Here is a 25572-nt window from a genome sequence, read left to right as displayed (position 1 = left end):
GTTCTCCCTGTGTTTGTGTGGGTTTCCACTGGTTTCCTCCCACATTCCAAAAACATGCAGTTAGGTTAACTGGCTTCCCCAAAATTGATCCTAGACTGTGTTAATGGCATATGACTATAGCAAGGACATTAGATTGTGAGCCCCTTTCAGCAGCAGCTAGTGACATGACTTTGGACTTTGTAAACTGCTGTGTAATATGTTTGTACCATATAAACACTGTGTAATAATAATAATATTAGTCCGAAATCTCTTCTGAAAAATAGGAGTGCACATAGTACATGCACACTGCTGTGTCCACAGCCACATAGCTATATATCTGACAGGTATCGCTACCTCTGACTGCTAGTCTTGAGATATGGAGTGAGATTTGGTGATGTCCCTTCTGTGCGGTTCTCTTCTGTTTTATTCACTCTTCAAGGCTTTGTTCCCCTACCTCTCTGGCTGAGTTATCAGCTGAGAAGCTCTGATATGAAGGAAAAACCTGTCACTGGATTGCTGTCTCTGCTTAGAGATACAGGGCCTGATTTATCAAAGCTCTCCAAGGCTGGAGAGAGAACACTTTCATCAGTGAAGCTGATTGATCCATCAAACCTGAAATGCATCTGGTCCAGGATTGAACAAATAGCAAATGATTTTTAGGAAATCCATGCCAGGTTTTCTGTATCACCCAGCTTCACTGATGAAAGTGTATTCTCCCCAGCCTTAGAGAGCTTTCATAAATCAGGCCCACAGTGCAGAAAAAGGCATGGAAGTGAGTAATGGGGATAAAATTGGTTGCAGGGAGTCCAATGAAAATATCACTGACTACTACTTTTCCTTCTGCTTGCCTTGCATAGACAACTGTAATGGTTCAATTTTTTATTAAACAGGGGCAGGTAAAGATCTTCTGCTAAGTCAAAGCTGGAGCCTTCCATTTAGGAAAGCAGATCAGCAAGTTCTGGCCAGGGCCACCCTCAAGGGCAACAAGTGGAATTTCTGTACCAGGCCCAGATCAAAAGAACTTGACTTTTGCAATGCTGTAACTTCTAGACATGAAGGAGGGAAGCCAGAAAGTTCTAAGCGTAGTCCTGGTTCTAGCTTTGACTTATCAGGGGGTCTATCTGACCCCACCCATAGATCAAGGCTCGTTCCCTACAGTATGCTGCCTGGGGAAGTTTTTTATAGTCAGGTGGTGGCTGCTTTCTTTATAAATAAACTATAAAACTTAACACAACTTTTGTTTTGATGAACCCAGAATATGTTTAGGTGAATTAAACTGAAAGTTTATTTTAATTTAATTGGAGACTCAAATGCTGGACCTTGGCCCAATCTCTATTAGACAAGAACACAAACAATGAAAGCACGCTCTAAAAATATTCTGCATTCTTTATTATTTTATTTCACCTTCCAAAATCACTTGAAGTACTTACATATTTGTATTACGGCAATATCATTACCCCTATCAATTCACCTACGCCGTCATAGAGTCTAGAAAATATCAACAACAATCATCAATCCAAGCTCATGTCTTCTGCAGAATGCCAGAAAATCAAGTACCAGTGTGACAGTACCGGTACAATCCGCTGAACCGAAGTAATGAGAACCTTGCAGTGTGTATGTGAGTTGTATGCGTGTGTTTGCTATGAAATGACTAAGGAATACAGATAATTATTTCCGAGATCAAATCCTTCATTCTGACAGCGGCACCTGTAGAGGAAACATAGCAGTGCATGAGATGGCAGTCACAAAAACATAGAAAAATCAAATAAATGAACAAACTGTCATTGCCGACCTCATTCTGAAGATGCAGAATTGGAAACTCAAGGTTAAGTCTAAAGTTCTGATAAGAATATTTCTGGGTCAGGTACTATAAAGTATGAAGGGTCATAATGAAAGCTAGGCAAATAGCACTTTCAGTGATAGAGATTAATGATGGATTTTTTTTTATTCAGATAGGAATCCACTTAACTTCCTTTTCTTGTACCACCTCTCACCAGGACAGGAAGTGAGGCTTGACAAGAACAAAAGCAAGATTTATTCGGAATTCGGAAACTGACCTCCTAAACTGATCCCCATTCTAGGTGTCTGCTTATATTTATTTTCGCTATGTCCTTAAATCACAAGACTTGGCAAATTGTATCAGCCACAGCATCCTGGCAGTGCTGTTGGACCTCCTCCTGCCCATTGCACCACGTACAGGTCTCTAAATCCAATAGGTGGCCTCACTAAAGGTATCAGGGTAGTCTTTATTGAGTTGGATGAGTAGTAAAGAAGCCAATTACAGATATAGAAAGAGATATACTTGTGTCAGGAACAATAAGTTGTTGAGGGATATGTGTGATTGTGGGTGTATAGTCCGCAAACTGAGAAACCAGAGTAGAGAGGATAGAAGAGGAGGATCACTGGAGTTATTACTTGGAAAAATAAGTTCGGTAGGGCAGGTAAGGAATATGGGAGAACACTGGGCCTGATTTAATAAAGTTCGCCAAGGCTGGAGACTATCATGGGAGAACCTAAGTGATCCAACATACCTGGAATGGATTTCTTCAAATTCATTTGCTATTTGTTGGAAAAGGTTTTCAATCCCAGAACAGATCCATTCCAGATTTGCTGGATCATCCAGGTTCTCCTATGATTTTCTGTCTTCTCCAGTCTTGGAAAGCTTTAATAAAGCAGGCCCATTGTGTTCACATGAAGAGCAGCCTACAAGAGGTCAAGCTTGCACAGCAAGTGAGCAATGCAAATATTGTATTTAAGGACTCCATATTTTGAAATATTTGTTGTAAGTATCCAAGAGTATACTATGTTATTGTACATTTATAAATAAGTGGATACATTATTTTACTTTCTTAAATCAGTTCTTTTTTCCATGACTGAGCAACTGTTTTGGGATTCTAAAGAAAATGTGTTGCACCTTAGCCAAATCCACCAAATGTGTAGGACATCTCCAGTGATCTGATGTGCTTTAAAAATGTCAACTGAGTCTGATTGGTCGGGATGGAGATATTCTAGCCTAGAGGTCACGAATTACCAGTGGGTGAGGACCTTAAAGGCCGAACCGTCATTTCTGTAATAGACTGAAAGGAAAACATTCCTAATGCCCTTTGAAGAAAATTCAGATCTAGCCTTTACATATTTTTATGGATTTTTTTTTTAGCAAAGTGCGAATTATATTTTTCTTGCAGTCAGTGAAGTTCCTAGTAAAAGGTTTATCAACTGCTACACAATGTCACTAAATGATGAGAATGAGAGTAGCAATGGCAGAGGTTTCAGCCCCAGTGCAAAACAAATTCCCCCCACCTGTGCCTGCTGTACCACTCACAGCCAAAGCATGCAGCAGACTCATCTCATATTTTATAGCCATGGTAGACGGGTCACATTTATTTTGTTGTTAATGTGTTGGACCCAGAAGATGGTTGCTCCCATTGACCCAATAAAACTTGTCTGCAAACGTGACAGTTATGGTGCTTCACAGCACGGCCCAGATGAGCACCACTGACAGCTGTCTAACTTTACAGGAGAAACCGGTGCCAAGCTTCCACTTACTACAATCCTGTATCCGGCTATGCTGGCAGCTGTCACAGGGACAAGATATACTTCCAAGAAGCACAGGATGCCTTTTTTAAAGACACAGAGTAAGCAGGCAGACATGTTATCAGTCAGCCTGGAAATGTGATACCTGGCATGGGCAAAAGCTATTTTTACCATTCAGGGTTACTTAAATTATTTGTATACCAAAACCAGAATACACAAAATTATAATAAAGCTTTCTTGTGTCTAGACCCCTAGCCAGCAGCTCTATAACGACACTGAGCTTTTATAGTATCCCAGTGTAAGGATGGTTCAGTGATGCACAGCCCCTATACAGAACCCTCAAGACTCATACCCAACAATTATTGCAGTTATACATTTATAAAGCTGCGTACACACGTGCAATTTTTGTTGTTGGAAAGGATCTTTCACGATCCTTTCCAACGACAAAGGACTACACGATGCATGAACGGTGCTGTACATACATACAGCACCGTTCTGCTCTATGGAGAGGGGAGGGGGAGAGCGACGGAGCGTCACCCTGCTGCGCGCTCTCCCCCTTCCCTTGCATTAGGATCGGTCGTCGTTCATCGTCCGTGGATCCACCAGGACGGTCGTTCGGACGATGGACGACGCTGACTGTACACACGCCAGATTTTCGCCCGATATCTGGCCGATGCCGAATATCGGGCGAGAAAAATCTGACGTGTGTACGCAGCTTAAGAGTCTGTGTTGATGTGCTTGGACTTATGTCAATGGCATGAGTTTGCCATTATTTTAGGATGCTTATCAGAATCATACAGAATTTGATCTGATAAGCATCCTGCATTTTCTTCTGATCACTATTCAAACTTCTTCAAGCTGGTTATACATTCCCAAAGTCTTGTGTGTGTGTGAATGCAAAACCTGCCTGAGGCTGACAGAAGCTCCATAACACAGACCCTTACAAGTCTTCCTTGTGTTTAGATCCCTAGCAAAAATCTCCACAAAATCTGAATATAGGAACAATGTTACAGTAAAAGGTCTGATCAGAGATGTGCAGCCCATGTAAAGCACCAACAGAACACCTACCTGTCAGAATCCTTTCAGTCATTTACTGGGGCACTGTAGATATAAAAAGAAAACATCAGTCACAAAATGTTGCTACAGCCATTCCCCTCCCAACTTAATCTGCTTACAATACTGTTAAAGTGCACCTGTCACATATACATGGTTTATGAATCTGAGCTGAGTCCCCAGGGCGGAGTTTTGTCCCCTAAATTGCAACATTTGCTTGTATTGACAATTGTGTGATAATTCTATATATCTACAATAGACATGTGCTCACCCCTAGGCAACAAAGCAGCCAATCACATTTTCATGTATTTTAGAGAAATACCAATAAATTAAATAGAGGAAATAGATGGTTCATCCTACAAAAAGGCTTGTGCATCTTTTAAATTTCAGTGCAATTTTTTTGTATTTAGAATGAAATATTTTTCTTATCCTCTTGCTTGTAACCCAAACCAGGAAGGCTGACATTGTGTAGCATGGACAACACAATAAAGAAGGCAGTGAATTCACTCGAATTATGTGATATAATGGTAACCTGAGGACTATCAGTCCAGTATTTTGCCTTTACTGGATCTGGTCATCAGCTACACTTATGTTATCAATATGGGATAATGTTATTGTCCACCGTGCCATGCTGGTATACAGATAATATATGCAAAACTTGCCTCGAACATCCAGTCTGCATTCAGTTTCTGCTGTTCCATGTTCATTCACAGCTCTGCAGGTGTAGACTCCACCATCAAAGGGGCTGGGCTTCCTCACTTCTAGGGTCAGTACACCTTGCTTACTGAAAGCCCTGTAGCGAGCTTCGAATGACAGGTCCATTTTGTTCTTGTACCAGGTGATCTTGGGCTGCAGAAATTCAAAGGATGATAGAACAAAAAATAGGAGATGGGGATTAGTCTGCTGCATGCAGCCAAGAAAGGTTTATGTCCTGAAAATTATTAAGGAAATAATTTTAAATAAAATATTAAACTATTCACGACCCCATCCCACTTTCAGGCCCAAGCAAAAATTCCCTGATTTCAGTTCTAAAAGACTAAACAATCTTTAATTATTATTTGTGGCTTTTCAATCCTGTAGAAAGTTTATGGAGCAGACTGGTGTAAGCTTCTCTTTGCTAACCCGTTGTGGGGAAGGGGGGGATACAATATCCTCACAACGTCTGCTTTGACAACTACAGCAAGTTACACTTGTCCAATTTTTCTTTGTAGTTTTTGATGGAGCATCTATGCAAGATTTCCACGGCGCCTCAATTGACTTCTCTTCATTTAAAGAAGCAGCAGTTTCAGGACAGGTAAGTTCTTGACCTTATTATGCAACAAAAACCGACTTCCACAAATTGCACCTGTAATCTCATTCTTTAGTAACCTAAAGCTCATGAAAATTAGTAGGGACAGAGGCACAGGTTGGTTATTATGGACGAGCCTTGTTGAATCCCCCCCATGTATCCCATACTTCCCACTTCCAACTAGTCCAACATCCATCAAACTGTAGCTGCTGACCCAATGCATTTATCTTGTGCTCACTTTTTCTAGAAGTTATTAAAACAAATCCCTTACCCTGGGTGTCCCGCGTACAGCGCAGCTAAGAGTTGCATTGTATCCTGCAACTACAGAGCGGCTCACAAGTGGATGTGTAAATTTAGGAGCCTCTTCAAACTCATGATCCTTGTAGTTGGGGGGTTTGTATTCAGTGCCTGGGAAAGAAGAGAAGAAGATTAGACATCCCTATACCAGACATATACCAGTTTATTTAATGTAGAAAAAACAAAATTGGTTTTAAACAATGCGCCATATAGTGTAAAACATACAATACAATAAAAACAATTGAATAGGTAACTCTGGTATAATGAAAACATAAGGGAAGAAATAATGGCAAGCAATGTTTTATTGTATTACCTCTGCTGGAAAAGAAATGGTATAATGTAAAGCGGAGACTTTTATCTTTGAGCTAAAGGAACCCAATCCCACCTAATCCAGAATAACAATATGAGCTCTATGATAATCTCTGCCTCCTAGCACAATGTCACCTAACCATGTCAGCTCATACTTTGCATTACTGTCCTAATTATTCTGTGCTTATGTTACCACTATTCCCATTAGATATAGCATTTGTGGAGTCTGTAAATATCATTCTAAATACAGATTGCTGGTAAACTAATTACATTATAGAGGAATCACATTGGCTGCCATTGCTGATCATCCTGATAATGCATATTGCCTGGAAGTCATGCTGATTCTTTAGCTTTAGTACTTTTGTATGCCAACCTGAAGCATGCTACTGGATAAAGAACAATATATCATAACGTTTCTCAGACTTAATCTGCATATTTGGTTAGCGGACTAGCAGATTTTAGATCAGAGGCTCAGGATGTCAGCCATGCAATTAGCTATCAAGAAGGTTTTCTTTTAAGAATATGGACACCCCCATATTTATCTCATAACAGTTTTGCTTTCAAGCAGAACTCCAGGCAAACATCTGAATTAACAGCTGAAATAAATGTATGGGAGCAATCATATCTGCAAAACAATTAGTACTGGTGACTATCACATTCACTGCTTCACAAATATACATCCCAACTTTTTTATTAAAACATACTATTGTTAATATTAGTTTATAATTAAACAATATTTTTATAGTGCCAACATATTACACAGCGCTGTACAATAAATAGGGATATATATCTGCATTCATTGATTTTTCTTCACGCTTGGATGGAGTTCATCTTTAAATAGTAATTAGGAAGTTCGATTTGCTGCTACGTATACCAGTACAACGATTTTTTTTTTTTGGCAATCCTTACCCTTCACATTGTGTGCTCAGCTCCACAAGGAAAAAATATGCTAAGAGACTCTCAGATCTGTGTCTTGTGTGAGAATATCTTTCTATCTATAGACATCATTAATTTCCTGAATTATATTTGAAAGGACAGACTGGTGACAAGTCTGTTACACAGGAGCTGATCACCTAGTGGGTCTGGGCAAGTCACTGATTGTTTGAGAGACTCCATTCATCTCTATAATGAATGACGCTGTCATTCATACACAATGCCTTCCAGTGCATTTTGACTGCTGTTAACTGCTAGAGCAATACTCTGTGCTAGGAGTGAATGACGGCTGTGATGAATAAGACCTGTCAAACGTGTTAGAATCAAATTCTGAGCCAAAAACTAGTCTGCCTGAATAAGCCTTCCAAAGCATTTTTTTGGGAATTCAATATAACATATATTCTATTGGATAGAAGACTAATATCCCACTTATCTAATAAATATGTATGTGTCTAATTTACTCCTGGCAACCATATTTATTCTTCCAGTATTGAAAAGTGAAATCTGGAATTGACCATGTAATATGGACTGGGTAAAATAGAATTTTATACTTGTCTCTTGTGTGCCGCTGTTTCCTGCGTGTGATTCTTTGTCTGTTTTAGACTTTCAGGATTGATCAGTGTTTTTCAATTAGGGTTCCATGGAACCCTAGGGTTCCTCTAGTGGTTGCTAAGGGTTCCTTGAGCAATCAGCAATTTGTTCTATTCAGGTCAGTTTCTTCTGACACCCATGGTCTTTATGGTTATTGTAAATGCCATTCTTCTCATTGGTCAGGGATATAAAAGGCATTCTTCCCAGTGACCACCATGCAAATGTACTGTAAACTGTAGATATTGTTTTTATTTTCAAGAGTTCCCTAAGATCTGAAAGTTATTTCAAGACACCCCGCATGTTAAAAAGGTTGAGCTTTGTTTCATTTATGGCCTCTACCATAGGAGACCTTTAACATCAATAGTACTGTTCTGAAGCAATCCTTTAGCCTTTCCAAAGAGACACAGCAGTCTCCTTCCTAATGTCCACCTTCTCATTGTAACTTTGGTTTGCAATGATTGGAACTTAGGTAGTTGTAGTTTTCAGGGCCCCCCTGTCATTTAAACCTCAAAGGCTTTTCTTCTAGTAATTTAGTTTTATATATATATATAAATATATATATATATACATACACACAAAGGTAGGTACTGGCCATCCGCAAGACCTGGAGAAGAACCCACCTAAGACAGCAACAGAGGTGAGTTATATTCTTACCTACCTATCTTTTTTTATCTCAACCTCCTCTAAATAATCTATTTCCTCAATTTTCTTTCGTAAAGGAAACCTGTACCAAGAATAATGTAAGGACTGCCAATAAGATTTGCCTGACTTTCATACTGATAAGCCATTTCAATATTTCCACTGACCAGGACAAATATGAAACTTGTGATAACAAACAAAAATCTTGATCTTGATGATAATTTTCCAAAAAGTCAAAAAAGTAGTGAAACTCCTAAATCAACATGATGACCAGGCAGTGAACGGATTCAGGAGGACAGATCACCAATGGCAGTCTTTATATTTCTTTCTACACAGATTTCCTTTGCTAGGAAGGACAGAGATATGAGAAAATAGAATTTTATCCAAAGCAATTAAATTAGCACATACAGCCTCCCTGAACAATCTCACCTGTCTTCAGTATATTTGCAAAGTCCTTGGAGGTACCAGGTTTTTCGCTGATACCACACATGTTCTCACTGAAAACTCGGAAGTAGTACTGATTACCCATGATCAGATCGGACACAACGCAATGCAGACGTCTGTAGTGTTCAAAGACAGTGAACCATTCCTGCGATAGTAAATAATGAGAAAAGAATGTTCATTTCATAGTAACAAAAAAGACAGAATTATTAATGTTTGTGAACTTTTTTCAGGATAGCATATCCTGAAAAAAGGATAGTCACATAGGGTTGCTGCACTCTTTTATACAATTAAGTTTGCAGGAGGAAATGTATAACTGAGCATTGTGAGCGCTGCGTAATATGTTGGCACTATATGAATTCTGTTTATTATTATTATTTGTTATTATTATTATTAATAATAATAATAATAAACACAATACAACAATGTATTGTTATGTAAGTGAAAATGTATGTTTTTTAATGGAGTAAAACCCCTTTATCTAAAAGTAATACTGGTGAAAACTGAAAAAAAAATAATTTCTGATTTTATCATTAGTAATGATAGAGTTATTGCTGAATAAACAGACATAAAAACACAAAATACAAACAGAATATAGACATATGCAATGACTATTTGCAAAGTTCACTAACTCCGAGCCAATCAGAATTATAGTTTCTCTCTGTAATCTGGTATTTGACCAACCAGTGTAAATTATTGTAGTTAACACATGGTTAAAAAATTATGTAACATAAACATAAAAGAAAATAGCCTGACTTTTCATTCTACGTTCACTAAGGAAGAAATAATGTTATTATAAAAGAAGATGGAGGCAGAACTAAGAAACAACCCTCCCCCAAAACCCCCGTATCAGACATAACTTTGTACAACATTTTATTTTTATATGGTCCAAGAACATAATTTACCATGGTTTTCCTGTCTGCTTTCTGGATGGTATAACCTGTTATCTCAGTATTGCCATCATCCTGAGGTGGAGCCCATTCTAGAGCCACATTGAATCCCCATACTTCCACAATCTTCAGGTTCTGAGGAGCACTGGGCTTGTCTAGAAGACAGAATTCATCATAATATTACATTGGAAGCAAATCAAATAGATTTTACTAGGTATTGTAAGTGTGCATATTCCTTTATATTGCAGCAGCTTACCTACAACCTGGATTTTGATAGTAGCCGAGTCCTCACAATTCTCAATCTGGATCTTAACCTGGTACTCGCCAGAGTGATGCCTCTCAGCAGATCTGATAAACAAGATGGTGTCAGCTTCACTGTTCCTGATTCCAATTTGCTTTGGATCAATGGGTTGGCCGTCCTTCAGCCAGGTGACCACGGGGCGAGGCTTTCCCTATAAAAACACCGCACCAAAAATTTGTGTTATAGCTAAAGAATAAACATAAACAATGAATCACTTTTTCCAAGGACAACTAAATAAATTGCGAGGTGGACCACACTTCAGATTAATACACGACTTTGCTCTGTTATCCCTGCCTGTTTGCTTTAGTAATGACTGCTTGCTTAGAACAGAATGTCTTTATGGAGGACTTTCTAAGGGTTTCTTATGCGGTGACCTTTTAAGATACTATTCAGTTGGCTGAAATTTTAGAACAGCACATGTAAATGTAAATAATTATGTTTGGGGTTTTATTCAAATGCCAGCTGGCATGTAAACTTTAAGGCATCAGAAGGTAGAATTGAATAGGTATTTCTCTCAAAGACCACATGAGGTCTATGAAAGGCCACTCCTATTTAATTTGAATAAAACAATTTGGCACCTTGCTATAGTATACTGTCAATGAGGAGTTGAGAGTCTCTATATATTTTGGGACACGCATGCAAATTACCAACGACAGAGCAGAAGTTCATCATGTACACATAGATTCTGCAGATTGGTCATTTTTTTCTTGTTATGTCCTTAGCCAAGCTCCCATTCTATTTTTATCAGTTGTATAATAATAATAGTAGCCTTCCTCTATCTTCACGTCCTGAGTATCCTCTTGCATTTCAAAATACATAGTATTCTAAATTTACCCAACACATGGCCTGCATCTTCTTCCATTGTCCATTGTCAGCATCTTCAGGATTGTACTAACTAGCAAGTGAATGTGTCATTCCTCTCACTTATCTTTCCACATTGTGCTCACTGTGTACCCAGATATCACTCACCACTGTGTACCGCTACTGGTTCACAGCACAGATGTACAGTACACCAACCACTAACTACTGTGAACCTGAGAATGAAAACGTTGGCTGTTACTCTTGTATACCTACCCAAATGCATCACCCTATTTAATGTACAGCGCTGCATAATATGTTGGTGCCATATAAATCCTGTTTATTAATAATAATAATAATAATAATAATAATAATCACCAGCACTTGGTCTTGTTATAGAGGTGATAAAGTTGACTTGTCACAAATAAAAACTGCCACCACTAAACTTTTTGAAATGCTGTCATACTTTATATTCTAAATATGAGAGACTCAATCTGCCACCTAATGCAAGTATGTGCAGCCAATGATTTCCAAAACAGCTGACAATATGGTCACGTTTAGCACCCCAGTCATACCTGGAAGGGGATAACAATGTTCACTGTCTCACCAACCCTCTTCACAAATCTTTGTCTCAGGTAACGAGGCAGCCAGATCTTTGGCTTTTCTATAGGTAAGGAAATATACAGTTAGAATATGATGATGTACGAAATCTAGGGCTATCAGATGCTCAAGTACTTGTTTCAAGCCTTTACATTATTTTAGGGATTTTGGATAGATTTAATAAAAATTTGTTTTTTTTCAGGTTTTCCTGAGTGTCCATACAGACCAAAATGATGTTTTCGGGGCAAAATGCCCCTTTAAAGTTCTTTAGGTTGCCCTAAGAAATGAAACATTTGTGTCCTTAAACTGTCAAGCTGAGCTGTATAAAACCCCATCCAAACTTCTGACTGAAATGGATGCATAAATACAGTGGATGAGTGAACATAGCCACCAAGGGACAGGGTGTAGGTTTGCTATTCCCAGGAACACCTGGTACAAATAAAGGAATAGAAGTCTGAAAAAAAGGAAAACCAATGCAGCAACCACATTTATAGACTAATGAGCTGAAATGTATTGCATTTTTGTTTGTAGGTTGTTAAAATTTAGAAAACTTTTAATTGATTCTGTTAAAGCTTTGCTATGGGCATCAACTCCTTACTAGATTTAGTCAATGATAGTATGTGTTTACTTTAGTTGTGTATTAATAGGATAGAATTCTGAATTTTGTTTCTATGTCTTTTAGATGCTTGCATAACCGGCATTACTACAAACTTGAGGTACTTAAATGCTATTCTCGACAGCTAGTAAAAGGAGAGTGTACACAGCTGGGTGTTAAACAGTTTAAACATTAAAAATTCACACTATTCCAGCTCTCTGCACCAGTGCCATTCTGTCTATTTAAGCCCCCTAAAGGCAGGGGTAACATGAGCATTTGCCCCACTCAAACTGGCACCAGTGCAAGCAAGAATACTCTATACACATATGCTAAGATTAACTAAGACTTCCAATATTTGGAACACATCTATCTTTGTGCTCATTTGCATCCACCCTTAATGAATAATCCCAGAATATCTAACCCGATCCAACAACTTTTTGTAGGACATTTGATAATCCTAGTAACAGACGACAATAAAACCTGACACCCCTACTTCAGAATGCAAAACTGAAAAGAGTTTTATCCAGACTATTTCCTTCCACAAATTGCTATGTCTCATTCTGGTAAACTCACGCATGATCTCTCGGATTGTCACTGGCTCCTTCATGGTGCATGGCTCACTGGGTCCTGCCAGGTTCATGGCCCTGACCCTGAAGGTGAGTCTGGCTCCAGTGGGCAGATCTTTAATCAGACTTGAGGTTCTCTCAGTCAGGCCTTGCAGAGCTGGAACCCATTCTGAGGCTGTAGAAGGTAATAAAAACAAAGCGAGAACCAAGGTTAGCCAAGAGATTAAACAAAATTAAGCTTAATATTTGATAAAAACAGGTGAAGATACTGAGTCAGCCAAAAACAGACCCATGCAATGTCACAATAACTTTATAGATCAATGCATGGACAGGTGCTGTTCAAACACCATTTAATGATATTTCCATCCAATGAGGAGTTCTAGGGATTTGCCAACATGCTGGTGTGCCTCTGCATATAATGGCATATCTGGTGAAATCCTAACTTGATACAAAAATAGAGTGAGGAAGGGATAAAATTATGTTTGTGATACCATTGGGGATATTTTTCTTATCATATCCTTTCCATATGACACCCTTACAAAATTAGGGGAATGGTTGACACTGGGTCAAGAAGGCACAGATAGTGAATTTTCATCTTGTTCTGTGCTGTTAGAAATCAGGTGATGAGTTTACCTAAACAATGGAAACACACGCTTCTAGTCTACCTAAAGGAAATTAACTGCCTAATCTGTTTACTTGTTCAGCACATGTAACTCAAAAACAGTAAAGCTGATATTTGACATGTCAATCAGGCAACCAGCAAATTAAGAAAAAAGTCAGCAGTGGTATTTCTTGCTCCCTTACCTCCAAAAATACTGCTGGTGCCTGGCTTAGGCTAAGGAATCTCAAAGTTCAAAGGTAAGCCTGCCATTGGAGAAATATGTAGCCTTATAATGATGCCCTCCCTTAAAAATGGCAGATGTCTATTTCATTGTCGTTGACAAATACAAAGTATGTTTCACTGCATTCTTGTCCTGGGCCATTAATAATTAATCAGCTTTTTTATTATGCATACAATTGTGTTCTGTAAGGCAATGCAAACAGCAATAAAAGTTACTACAAACAGATTTATTTTCTGGCTATGAGGTGACTTCTAATTAGCTCCTAACGTTTACTGTTCCCTCTGTTCTCTTTGCATTTTCTGGCTGCACAAAGCTGAAGTGTTGCCAGATTTGCAAAGCATGCTGTATAAAAATACTCGGCAACTGACCTGCACAGAGCTGGCACACTAATGCATGCGTTGGCAAATTGCTTTAGGCTTAACGGCACAGTGGAGTGGATAATGTTTATAAATAACACCTACGCATCCACCAAGAATGCACACACTCCTACATTTTTACATACATCTGGTGAGGGCTTAATGCTTCATCTTAACACATGCAGTGCAGATATTAGAATCAATTACAGATGGAAATAGAGTGGCTAATGGGTGTGCGGTGCCATCCTAAAGTAAAGTGTACACCAAGGATCCTTAAATCCTTTTGGTGGCTTCTGGCATGATTTGCATACTTCAGCAAGCTTGATGGACCATGGACAGAAGTTCAGGTTTTGGTAACAGAGCTCATCACACATCCTGCCCAAATCCTATTAAACCATTATCAGCTGAGCAGGGGCCAGCAGTAAATGGATACTGCCCATGGGGTTCAGGTAGTACCATATTACTGATAACAAGAATAGCCGGTCAGGATTAAATTAATCTTCATCCTTGGCATTGATCCGGAGTCCCATAATGTTCAGGCTACAATCAAGCTGGAGTGCTCAGGATGGCAGGGACCCAGTTCTGAAGAAGCATGGAAGAACTAAAAAGCTTCTTAACAGCTCTCTAGTGTCAGGGAAAGTCTGAGATGATCCTGTGCCTACATAAGGGGCTTATAATGTGCCAACGATAACAGACACTAAATCCATTGCTGTCTGTTTTCCAGATCTTTGTGCTGTCACTCATTAGTCACTATGAAAGTATTAGACCTAGCCAGGCTTGGATTAAAGTGTATTCAAAGCCATTTATTTTTTGTTTGGATAAAGTATCTTAAGGATAAACCAATGCCAGGTCTTCATTCTTGTTTATGTCTCAATTTAGAGGTTCACTCCCTATTTTTAGTTCTGCTGACTTGAAAAGGAATAAGGAGGAAATCATCCAGTAGGGATGCCTAATTTGGTGACACTGAGAAAAGATCCCCTTTAATTTTGTATTGTATCTTTAGATGGAAGGAAAAAAAATCTCCCAAGAAGGACCCATAACAAAAAAAATAAAAATAAAAGTCTTGGTTTATCCAAACCAAAAAGTTCTTCAGACTCCTATAACATTGAGGACCATTAGAATGGAACACTTACAACCCTCCTTGCAGTATTCCACAAGGTATCCATCCAGTCCTCCTGCACCAATCCTCTCTGGAGGTCTCCACTTCAGTGTAATGCTGGTGTCATTGACATCGTCCACTGTCAGCTGAGTGGGCTCACTGGTAGGAGCTAAAGAATATAAAGAAAGTAAAGAATGTAACTTTTTACATGATTTTTTTTTTTTGCATTTTAAAACAGTGAACTACTGACAGTGAAAGGAAGGATCGCCATCTACTGTCTTTAAGGTATCATTCTGATCCTACATTTCCCTTGTGTTTCTGTCCCAACCAATTCCACCTTAACAATCACCCCTGCTCCACAAGTATCCTCTGCTTCCGCTGCTTAAACAATTGCTTCCACTCCACAAGTATACTCTCTGCTACTTCAGTCCCACATCAACTCCACTCTAATAATTTCCCCGACTCCATAAATATACCTTTGCTGCCTCTATCCCCCACCATTTCTGCTCTAGTAATTGTTCCCACTACATATGTATCCTCTCTGCTGCCTAAGATCCATGCCTTTTCTGCTTTAACAATCACCCCACTCCACAAATGTCCCCTTTGCTGCCTATGTTCTGTGCTATCCCCTCTCTAACAATTACCCCGGGGGGGGGGGGGGGGGGGAGTGAGGATGAGCTTAACCAAGACCCTGCTCCCACCCCTTCTCTATAGCTACATTTCTTTCATGTACTCTGAGCCTTCATCCTCAATCACCCTGATGCTCTCACCTCTAAATATAGCCAGCACACTTCCATCAGCACATATACCAGACTAAAACCAGACAAGATGATTGATAATTCTAGATAAATAAAATAATACAATGTAAATGGAAGCCCAATGACAAAAGACAGCGATGCTCACAATTCCCATTCAAACAAAGGCATTCTGAAGGTATAAATATAGATCCTCCGTACAAAGAGGATCGGTTTCCTCTTACTGAGTCGCCCCATCGAGATTGTGTGAAAGGTGACTTTAGGTGACATAATGATTTATGGAAATAGAAAAGATACAAATTATTCCTGCAGAACCTGGTGTCAGCTGCTACACTAGTTCTCTTAAATGTCACTTACATGTGATTTGTTTGTAAGTTACATTTTATTACACCACACAACATCAATTACAAACACAGTCAACAAATTAAAAATAATTGGTGAACATGAAAATATATGAAACTGTGAAAATATCGCAGAAAGTGCAGCCACTACAGCAAAACAAAAAAGTGGGGAAGTGGAAAACTGTTAGAGCTTTTGTTTTTATTGCTGTTACTCCACTATAGCAATTACTGCATACTTTTTATTATTGTGACACCAAGAATGGAAAAGAATGGAGGTTACTAACACAGGAAGGTATTCACAATATAGGATCCTAAATTGATGGGCTTTGAGTTTGTGTTGAGGGGCAAATGTTTTTTGCTTGATTTAGGATCATATGAAGATTATTCCAAGTACATTGACAAGTGCATATATCCTGCAACTGATTACCTGATCACTCTACACAATATCAACCAAAAGAAAAGCCTCCCTCAAAAAGCAAAAGTACACAGAATACAAATAATTAACTCAAAATAAAAATTACAAACAACTGACTGGTGACACCGGACTTGGATTTGTCAAAACATAATACTTAGGTAAACTAGATAATTTCTGATTAAATATTGTCATTGAATCATGCCAATAAATATTGATGAGGAATGGCTGTTTTTCGCCTGATCAATAGTTGTGCCACCTTGTTAACTTCAGGCTAATGTAAATCAGCAGGGAGCACATCCCAAAAACCGGCACCCAATCGGATTGTTACCTGTCATTTACTATTACAATAGGCAGGGCTAGCAGAGCGGTGTTGTTACTGCAGATAGCAGGGAATTCTTCAGTCTGCTGGTTGCTGGGTTTGCTCCTTATTGATTTTACAGTAATCTGTAGGAGTAGGTGGAAGCAGAATGGAGCAGCACCTGATAAGGCTGGTCAATAGGTGCACAGAACAATCAATATCAGAAAAATATCAATATTTACCTCTTAATGCATCCATCGTATGGCCACCTTAGGGTACATAACACAGCAGATACAATATACAACACAGCTCTTCTAAACCCTTCTAATTGTTCATGTGTTCTGTATTGACCGGCTTGTATACATGGCAAGCAGGCTTTGCATTCTCATACAAGTCTATAGGAATCCACTTGAAGCAGGTAACATGTAAGTCACAATAAGAATAACTGGCAATGAATTCTAAATGAGTAGGAAAATGAGTACCTAGGCATTCTCTCACACACCTATTATTTTACATAGGACATTTTACTTTTTCAGGGTTTTAATTTAAAATAAATTCCATTTAAGGGGTGTATTTCAGAAATGCACAGTGCCTAGGCATGCTTGTAATACAATGACATATTAGCTTGTTATATATCAGTCAGGATTGTGGCCTTGTACATGTTTCGTGTCATCTGCAGCAATGGTGACAGATGAAGGTTCGTTATGTAGACAACAAACCTCTGACACTCCCCAGCAGCTGTGTGTAATACTGGAAGCCTCCATGTTTGCTGGAAGAATGGGAGATGGAATGACATTATGAGGAAGAAGTATGCCAAGCACTGTATACAGCTAAACCGGCCACATACCACAGCCCCGCACATTCTGCAATAATACAGCAATTCATGAAAGAGACAGGACGGCTTTCCTGCACACATCATAAAGTAGTTGTGCTTGTGCACACTATACCAAATTATGCTGTCATTTTATAAATGTTTCCCCCCAAGGTTCATCCAAAACTTACACATTTTTCACACTGAATTTTTATTTTAATTTCCTTTTTTTATGCATACAAACAGTATAACGAAATTAATGAGGGACTTGGATTTTACTGCAATAGTAAAACCCACAAAAGGCCAAAAAACACCAGTAAAACTTTTTTTTTTGGAAAAAAAATGATTTCCCCTCTTTATATATAGGCTATCTACGGCATATGCCAGGGAAAAGTCATGATGCAAATTCATTAAATATATTGCCAGTGTGCTCTATCCCTTGGGGTCCGAAACGGCCCCTAAACAATGTCCTAATCAACAGCTCCTAGGCTTCCAGATCAGGGTTTTGCACTGTGCAGAGGGTGTGAGACCACTTTATATATTATTTCACTTGTAGAATCACATCTTAAACATAGGATTTAGTTATTGGCACCACATTGCAAAATGTACATTGGGGAGGGTTTAGGGATGGGCAACTGAATAAAAAAGAAGAAATGGAATGATATTTATTAAAAAAAAATTTTTTTGCTTAGTTAAATAAATTAAGTTTTATAGGCAATGTCATTACTTTTTAATAAATGTATTTTCAGGAAATAAAACATTTGGCAAATTAACTTTTTTCTCCCAATGACTGTGCAATGGAGAAGGTGACATCAGTTAAGGGTGATTAAGTTGTAGAATTCTTTCCCACACAAGACAGTCATTGCAAAAACAATAATGACAATTAAAAAGAAATGGAGATCTTGCAACTAAAATTATCTAAAGTTATATTTACTTAAGGCTAATGTTAGCAGTATTTTGATCCAGAGAATTGATACGACTGCTCAAGTAGGAATCTATTTTCCTCCTGTGCGTCAAATTTGGCAACAGTCACACAGGGGGTCTCTGTCTTCCTCGGGACCAAAACTAAAAGTAGTTTAACCTCCTTAGCGTTACATTTTTTTCCAGAAAATTTGCAAAGAAGTTGCTTTTTTAAAATAAATTTTAGGCCTGCACCTCATTTGAAGTCCAAAAACATTAAATATTTTCTGGAAGCAGAGTAGCTGTAGATTACAAAATTCAGAAAACATTTGCAAATCTGCGTATTAAACTGATATTATTGGACAAAATACACTTCAGAGATAACCTTAAAAAATGGCCCTAGAATTATTTCTTTCATTTCCCTGTGCATGCCAATACCCAATATACGTCACACAATTGATGTGTATTTGGTATATGAAGTGCATTTGGCAGTACCCATGACCACATATGTGCGTGGGGGCTGGACTGTGGTTAATAGGGGAACCCCTTCTATAATTATTATATCCACACAGTACATTAGTGTGGTAGTCATTGGGATGAATGTCCTTAATATTGCTGACCAATGAATATCACCCTTACAGATAGCCAAAAATATCATTGGTGTCGGAGGTATCTGACCTAAGAGATCCAAATTGCTCAAGGAACCATTAGCAACCTCTGGAGGAATCCTAAGTTTCCACAGAACCCTGGTTGAGTAATACTGGTCTACGTGACAGGAAAATGTAGATCCTCATTAGGAAGACATCAAAGATCTCATTAAACCTGGATATCTACCTTGCACAGCTTCCACATTGAGTACAAGAGTGTATCTGATTTGTGCATATTTTGTCTACTAGTTTTACAGCCATGTATTGGAAATAACCACAGCAAAGCACTTCCAGGACAGATTGAAGGCTTGTCTGCCTATTTGGACATCCTGCAAGCTAATCTTCCACTCTAAACTCCCCGCTGAACATCTCCCTGACCTTGGGTGACCTTACACAGCCCTTGTCCAATAAACACTGTGCATCATTGCATATATTAGTACAAATCCTAAAATACCTGGTGTCTCTCATAAGGAGTACTGCATCCATTTGGATTATTATTATTATCTTGAATTTATATAGCACTGACATATTATGCAGCTCCTCACAGAGCCCACAGTCATATCACTACCTATCTCTCAGAGGGAATTACGATCCGATGTCCCTACTATACTCATATGTCATTAACACAGCCTAAGGCCAACATTGGGGAGAAGCCAATTACCTACCAGTTTGAGCATACAGAAGAAATTCTATACCTGTGGACCACGGCAACCAATCTGTCGCAACAATCATCTAATTTGGATGCAGCACTCACAATGACATGAGCTAGTCAGTTAGAGCTTTCTGCAAGAACACTCATCACCTCGGGTGCTGAAATGGTGAATATGTATCGGATCTCTATCCCTTGCTAAAAACTTAGGAGAGCAGTTGGATGTGCTGGTATTTAAAATGTACTCTAAATATTTTGAAAATGCGTATCCTTGACCTAGTACAGGGGTGTCAAACTCTGGCCCGCAACGTCCTTTTTTTGGCCCCCAAAAGGAATTCTAAACATGAATTGCAGCTGGCCCGCTGCAGTGGCATCACTCACGTCAATAGACCAGCGGGCTCTCTGCCTATGCATGGCCCCGCATTGGACTGTTTTATAGACACAGGGAATTGTAGTAGCGGTGCTATTTCAGTGAAGAGGGAGTTCGAGCCACTCATAACATTAAGCCCCGCATTGGACTGTTTTCTTGATGCAGGGAATTGTAGTAGCGGTGCTATTTCAGTTTCAAGTTTGGCCCGCAACTTTGTCTAAGTTTTTAATTTTGGCCCACTGTGTATTTGAGTTTGACACCCCTACCCTAGTATGTCAGTTCTGCCCATGGAGAGAGAAAAGCAGAAATACAGTCATCTTTGCTTTTTAGGGTGAAACAACAATTGAAAGTGAGTCATCGGTTAATACTTCTTTATAAAGATGGCTGACAGTGCCTATTGGCACCAACAGACTTCAAGGTTAATTAGAACAACAAATGTGAGGTAGGTTTACTATCTTTTTTTTAATGAAAAAATAAAGCAGAACTAAACTAATAAGTAAAAAAACAATAATTGAAGAAAGGGGCAGGTGATGTCCTTCCTGCATTAAAATTTACTAATTTGCCTGATTGAGATCTACAGATGCTGTTTGAATAGCCTTAAATTTTAATCCCAGCCATTTTGTTTTAAAGTAGGGAACAATTAAAATCTTGTCTTTTTTTGTGGCTGCAAATTAGGAAGAGGCTTGCACCTCATGTTCCTGTGACACCTTAACAGGGAAGGAATGGGGGAGTGGGTGTTCCTGGGACAGGATAGGAGATATAAATAAATATATTGGGCTGATTTACTTTTAATTATCATGTGACTATTCACTTCAATTGTCCAATCATGTTAAAGCACCTGCACACGACAGCATGCAAAGTGAATCTGCTTTTCACATGATTGAATAACGGAAGTGAATGTGCATACTGATATTTGTGGTATTTTGTTGTAGGACTGGGGTATACTATTTTTATTATCACAACTGCCTGCTGTTATGTGATACGTTAAACCCTGTGAGGAATTTACTGAGGTTTTCAATGTAGGGTAAAAATGATGGGCAGCTTTGATGAATGTGACTCCAGCATTTCAGTAAACGTCATGTTAGACGGCACAACATAAGACGAAGACTGAAGCCTGGGCTATTTATAAACCATGGTACCTAAGGTGTCATATTTAGAGGCTGCCTTTTCTGGCTATGTGATAGAGGTGTTACCTACCCAATGTTTCCACTCCTGTTTAAAGCCGAACCCCAGGGAACCCCTCACAGCTGCTATTTTCTTGGTTAGTTAAAAAATGAATTACCTATCCAAATCCAAGGTCTCTTGACACACACAGAGTTCTATGTTTTCTATCTTTTTCCTTGCAGTGGATCAGGGTCCTTTATTGGTATCCATGTCACTGCTTGGGGGATATGAATGGTTCCTATTGGCTGTACAGTGGTAGGGGTACTTTAGATATTGCAGTGGCTAATGGCAGCAGAAAGGGGCTTCCGGTCTGCTGCAGCATTTAAATTACTGGTTGTGAATACTAGAAGCAATACTACCAGGAGGCACAGATGGCAGGGCATATGAAACAGTGTAATAAAGTATTTGAGTGATTGGGGGCAGATAGGAGGGGTATGAGTGATGCACAGAAATGGGCTGTAAGGTTGTGGAAACCCAATATTATTAATATTATATACTTCTCTAAATATTGTCAGTGATTGAGCCAACCAGGCCATAACCTGCCAATTTGGTTCATAATCTTTTGATATATGCAATAACAAAGATATACAATAGTCTGCCACCTTCATTTAGATAGTGGTTAAAATGTCATAGAAAGAATCAAAGCTAACATAGTGATCATAAGATTGGAAACCAATCCACTGAAAAAGTAAGTCGAATAACACATCATGCTGCCAGGGGTCATATTTCAATAAAAACTAGCCACAGACAGTATATATGCAGTTCAGGAATGAGAGAGACCACTTAAAAAAAACACAGTTGCATGGGAATATTATCATATATATATATGTCACTTTGTAAAACATATAAAAGGAATTGTTTAAATAACTTACCAATGGGCATGAATGGCTGTGATGGCTGGCTGGGTCGGGACATTCCAATGGCATTAACAGCATAAATACGCATCTCATATATAACCCCCTCAATCATTCGTTTAGATTCGTAGGTCAGTTCCTTCACCAGGTCATAGTTCAGCCTCATCCAGCGGTAGCTCTTCTTCTTCTTCCTCTCCAGGACGTAACCTGCCAGTGAAGTGACACCATTAGCAACAGCATTTAGGAACAATATCTACTAAAGATCTGGAAACTACAGCAAACTTCTCTTGATAAACATTATACAATGCATCAAAAAGCAAGACATCTAAAATGACTTAAAAGCTAAACTCCAGAATAAAATGTTCAAAATTGTCCTCATTAGTTGTAAAAGTAAAAATCCACTTTCTCTGCACTGTGCACTAAATACGCTTGCAAACTTATGTGTGTAAGTAGCAGTAATATCATCATTGTACTGTGCACAGCCCGTGCAGGGAGCAAAGCTGTAGGAGGGACACAAAAAGTCCACACACTAAAGCCTACTAATAAAAAATAAGGCGAAACGCATCAGGATCTTAGACAAATTTCACTGTATGGTGTTTACTTTTCCTTCTTCCTTACCTACTCACATTAAAATTTTTGGAGAATATTATTTAGTATGAAGTCCTACCTATCCCACTGAAATAGATGGGGTTAAAGCCAGACTCTTTTGTATTATGCTATTTTTTTGTCACGTGACCGATAATTTATTTTTGTATCAACACTTTTCTATATAAAAGTCTTCTGCCTAAAAAAATGCTACTACAACTTTTTTTTTTCTTTATTTAATTCCTATTTAAGATTAAGGGGTTGGCTAGCTCTATTTAAAAAAACAAAAAACACTGATTTATACCTTCTCCACTTCCAAAAACAAACTACAGGTAGGTGTAGGCAAGACCATTCACCCTGCACAAGGAGAGAGAGCAGCAGTGACTGATCTTTACTGTAGGAATTTCTGCACAGAAGTAGCAGGAGGGTTTGTTAATGCAGAATAGCTGCACAGATGTGTAACAAAAAATAAATATACATTATCCATGCCTCTTGTAATTAGACAAATTGTTTCTGGAATTTAGCTTTAAGGGGGAAATTATTTTGCATGTTTTATCAAAATATCTCAATATTTCAAGCTGAAGGTGTCTCCCTTACCCAGCACCGGCATGCCTCCATCGTACTTTGGTGGATCCCACTGTGCAGTGCAAAAGTCCTCTCCAACGTTAAGAATTCTGGGAGATTCAGGAGGGTCTGGGACCTCTGTGACAAAAAGCAAGAGAGAACTTTGTGAAGTATTTCAGAATAAATCATGTATCTAAGATGACCCTTGACAGAACAGAACACATACTAGTTACCACCCTGAGAACTGCTTACCAGATGACTTTTGACTGCAGATTGGGCAATAACCACCATCAGCAGGATATTGCCCTCTGCTGGCCACGCTGTATGTGATCTGTGGTCACCCCGTAGTATCCAAAATCAATAATGCTTTAATAGCTGAACTTTAGGCAAGCTGCTATTTACATAATTTAAATACATACTTAAAAACTTTTTATCTGCCACATGATTTGTCTATCTAACTATCAAATCATGGGCCCTTACAATGCTCTGTAGGATAGCAAAGACAGCCTGGTGACCTGATAGACTGCAGATACCACACAAGCAAGAGAATGATGAGGTCAGGTATTTGATTGTCTCTTATCAGTATGTTACTTGCCTTTGAATAGGGGCATTTGATCCCATCTGGTCCCAAACCCTACCTTTCCCAGTCTAGCAACGCTGCATGGCGGAGGCTGTACAGAGACCAAATCACATTGACTTTATTTAAAAATTAAAGGACAGTTGTTTAACAAATACAAAACTGCATTGGCTGTTGTTTTTTAATCCAGTTTGGGTTATGTAAGATTGCAGATATGGCTTACCAATAACTTTGACATTGATGTTGGCTTTATCCTCCCCAGCTTCATTCTTCAGCACCACAGTGTAGGCACCTTCATCCGTCTTCTCTGCTCCCTCAATGATGAACACACAGTGGTCGGCGTGGGTCTCCACGTGAACTCTGCCATCGGTTTCTGTAATGAGCTACAAGGATTCTGAAGTGTTAATCCACAGAGCATCACAAAAGCTCACATTGCATTGCAAAAGTCATGTCCTGCAAGTATTATCAGGTCAAAACCAATAGGAATTCTGATCATTTTTTATCCATAAAAAAGTGCAGAATATTGTACACATGTATACAGTGTTTTAGAACTTCCAACCTATCAATTACCTATTGGATTGGATTAATGGGCCAAGTGCGAAACTTGAGGCAGATTTGTTCATGTGCACTGGGCCTTAGTAACAGAGATAGACAGACATGCCATTTCAGGGTCTTTTTAACTTTCCTTTTTCTCTGCTATACTAGTCTGAGTGATGACACGTAAGGGAGTGTGGCTGTTACTCAGCTCTGTCACTACAGAGCACAGTACAAAGTGTATTCCATGGCACTTCTTACCAAAAATAAGATTCAAAACTTAACATACAGGGTAGAGGAATAGGGATAAAAACATGTCAGCCTTGAATTTTAAAGGTAGGCAAATAGATAATTATTTGTATGCATATATAGAAATAATTTACAAGTTTTGGTCCTCACACTCTGTAACATAAAGAAGCCGTAAACAGGTAGCATAACCAATTTCCCTCCAGACTGTCATTGTGCCACCACCTTCCTGATGTTTGGACCCCTGGTGATCATCATTGCACTGGCTATGCCCTCATCCATCAGCCTGACACCCTCTACAAGTAGCACTGCAATCTTAGGTATAGGTACATAGTTGATTTAGGTAAAAAATAAAACAAAACATAGGGGTCTATATATATATATATATATATATATATATACTTATGCTCCCCTAAAAACAGTTGGATTTAATAGGAAAATATATAACACTGAATTTTCTAATTAAATCCAATGTAACAAATGTATAAAAATGTTGAATAAAAGTTGGGTGACTCTTGGGTAAAATTATTTTAGCACGGTGGCTCAGGGGTTAGCACTCTGGCCTTTGCAGTGCTAGGTCCTAGGTTCGAATCCTAGCCAGGACACTATCTGCATGGAGTTTGCAGGTTCTCCCCGTGTCTGCGTGGGTTTCCTCCAGGTACTCCTGTTTCCTCCCACATCCCAAAAACATGCAGTTAGGTTAATTGTCTTCCCCCTAAATTGACCTTAGACTATATTAATGACATATGAC

The 25572-nt window shown here is 38.8% G+C and overlaps 1 protein-coding gene across 1 annotated transcript in view; it reads right to left on the bottom strand.

The window, feature by feature from the left end:
• Window positions 1-1351: 1351 nt before the first annotated feature.
• MYBPC3 (myosin binding protein C3) overlaps window positions 1352-25572 on the bottom strand; it is a 74179-nt gene continuing 49958 nt past the window's right edge. Inside the window, exons 20-32 of the mRNA XM_072421546.1 lie at window positions 24265-24424; window positions 23498-23602; window positions 22334-22522; window positions 15146-15280; window positions 12822-12989; window positions 11629-11717; window positions 10211-10406; window positions 9970-10109; window positions 9053-9212; window positions 6126-6262; window positions 5229-5415; window positions 4582-4614; window positions 1352-1686 (exon numbers count right to left, since the gene is read on the bottom strand). Of these exons, the coding sequence (XP_072277647.1) occupies window positions 4604-4614; window positions 5229-5415; window positions 6126-6262; window positions 9053-9212; window positions 9970-10109; window positions 10211-10406; window positions 11629-11717; window positions 12822-12989; window positions 15146-15280; window positions 22334-22522; window positions 23498-23602; window positions 24265-24424 (1677 nt within the window). The 3' untranslated portion in view covers window positions 1352-1686; window positions 4582-4603. The remainder of the gene's footprint in view (window positions 1687-4581; window positions 4615-5228; window positions 5416-6125; window positions 6263-9052; window positions 9213-9969; window positions 10110-10210; window positions 10407-11628; window positions 11718-12821; window positions 12990-15145; window positions 15281-22333; window positions 22523-23497; window positions 23603-24264; window positions 24425-25572) is intronic.

Source organism: Pyxicephalus adspersus, chromosome 9 (assembly GCF_032062135.1).
Source record: "Pyxicephalus adspersus chromosome 9, UCB_Pads_2.0, whole genome shotgun sequence".
NCBI lineage: Eukaryota > Metazoa > Chordata > Amphibia > Anura > Pyxicephalidae > Pyxicephalus > Pyxicephalus adspersus.
This window is presented reverse-complemented; position numbering and strand designations above follow the sequence as displayed.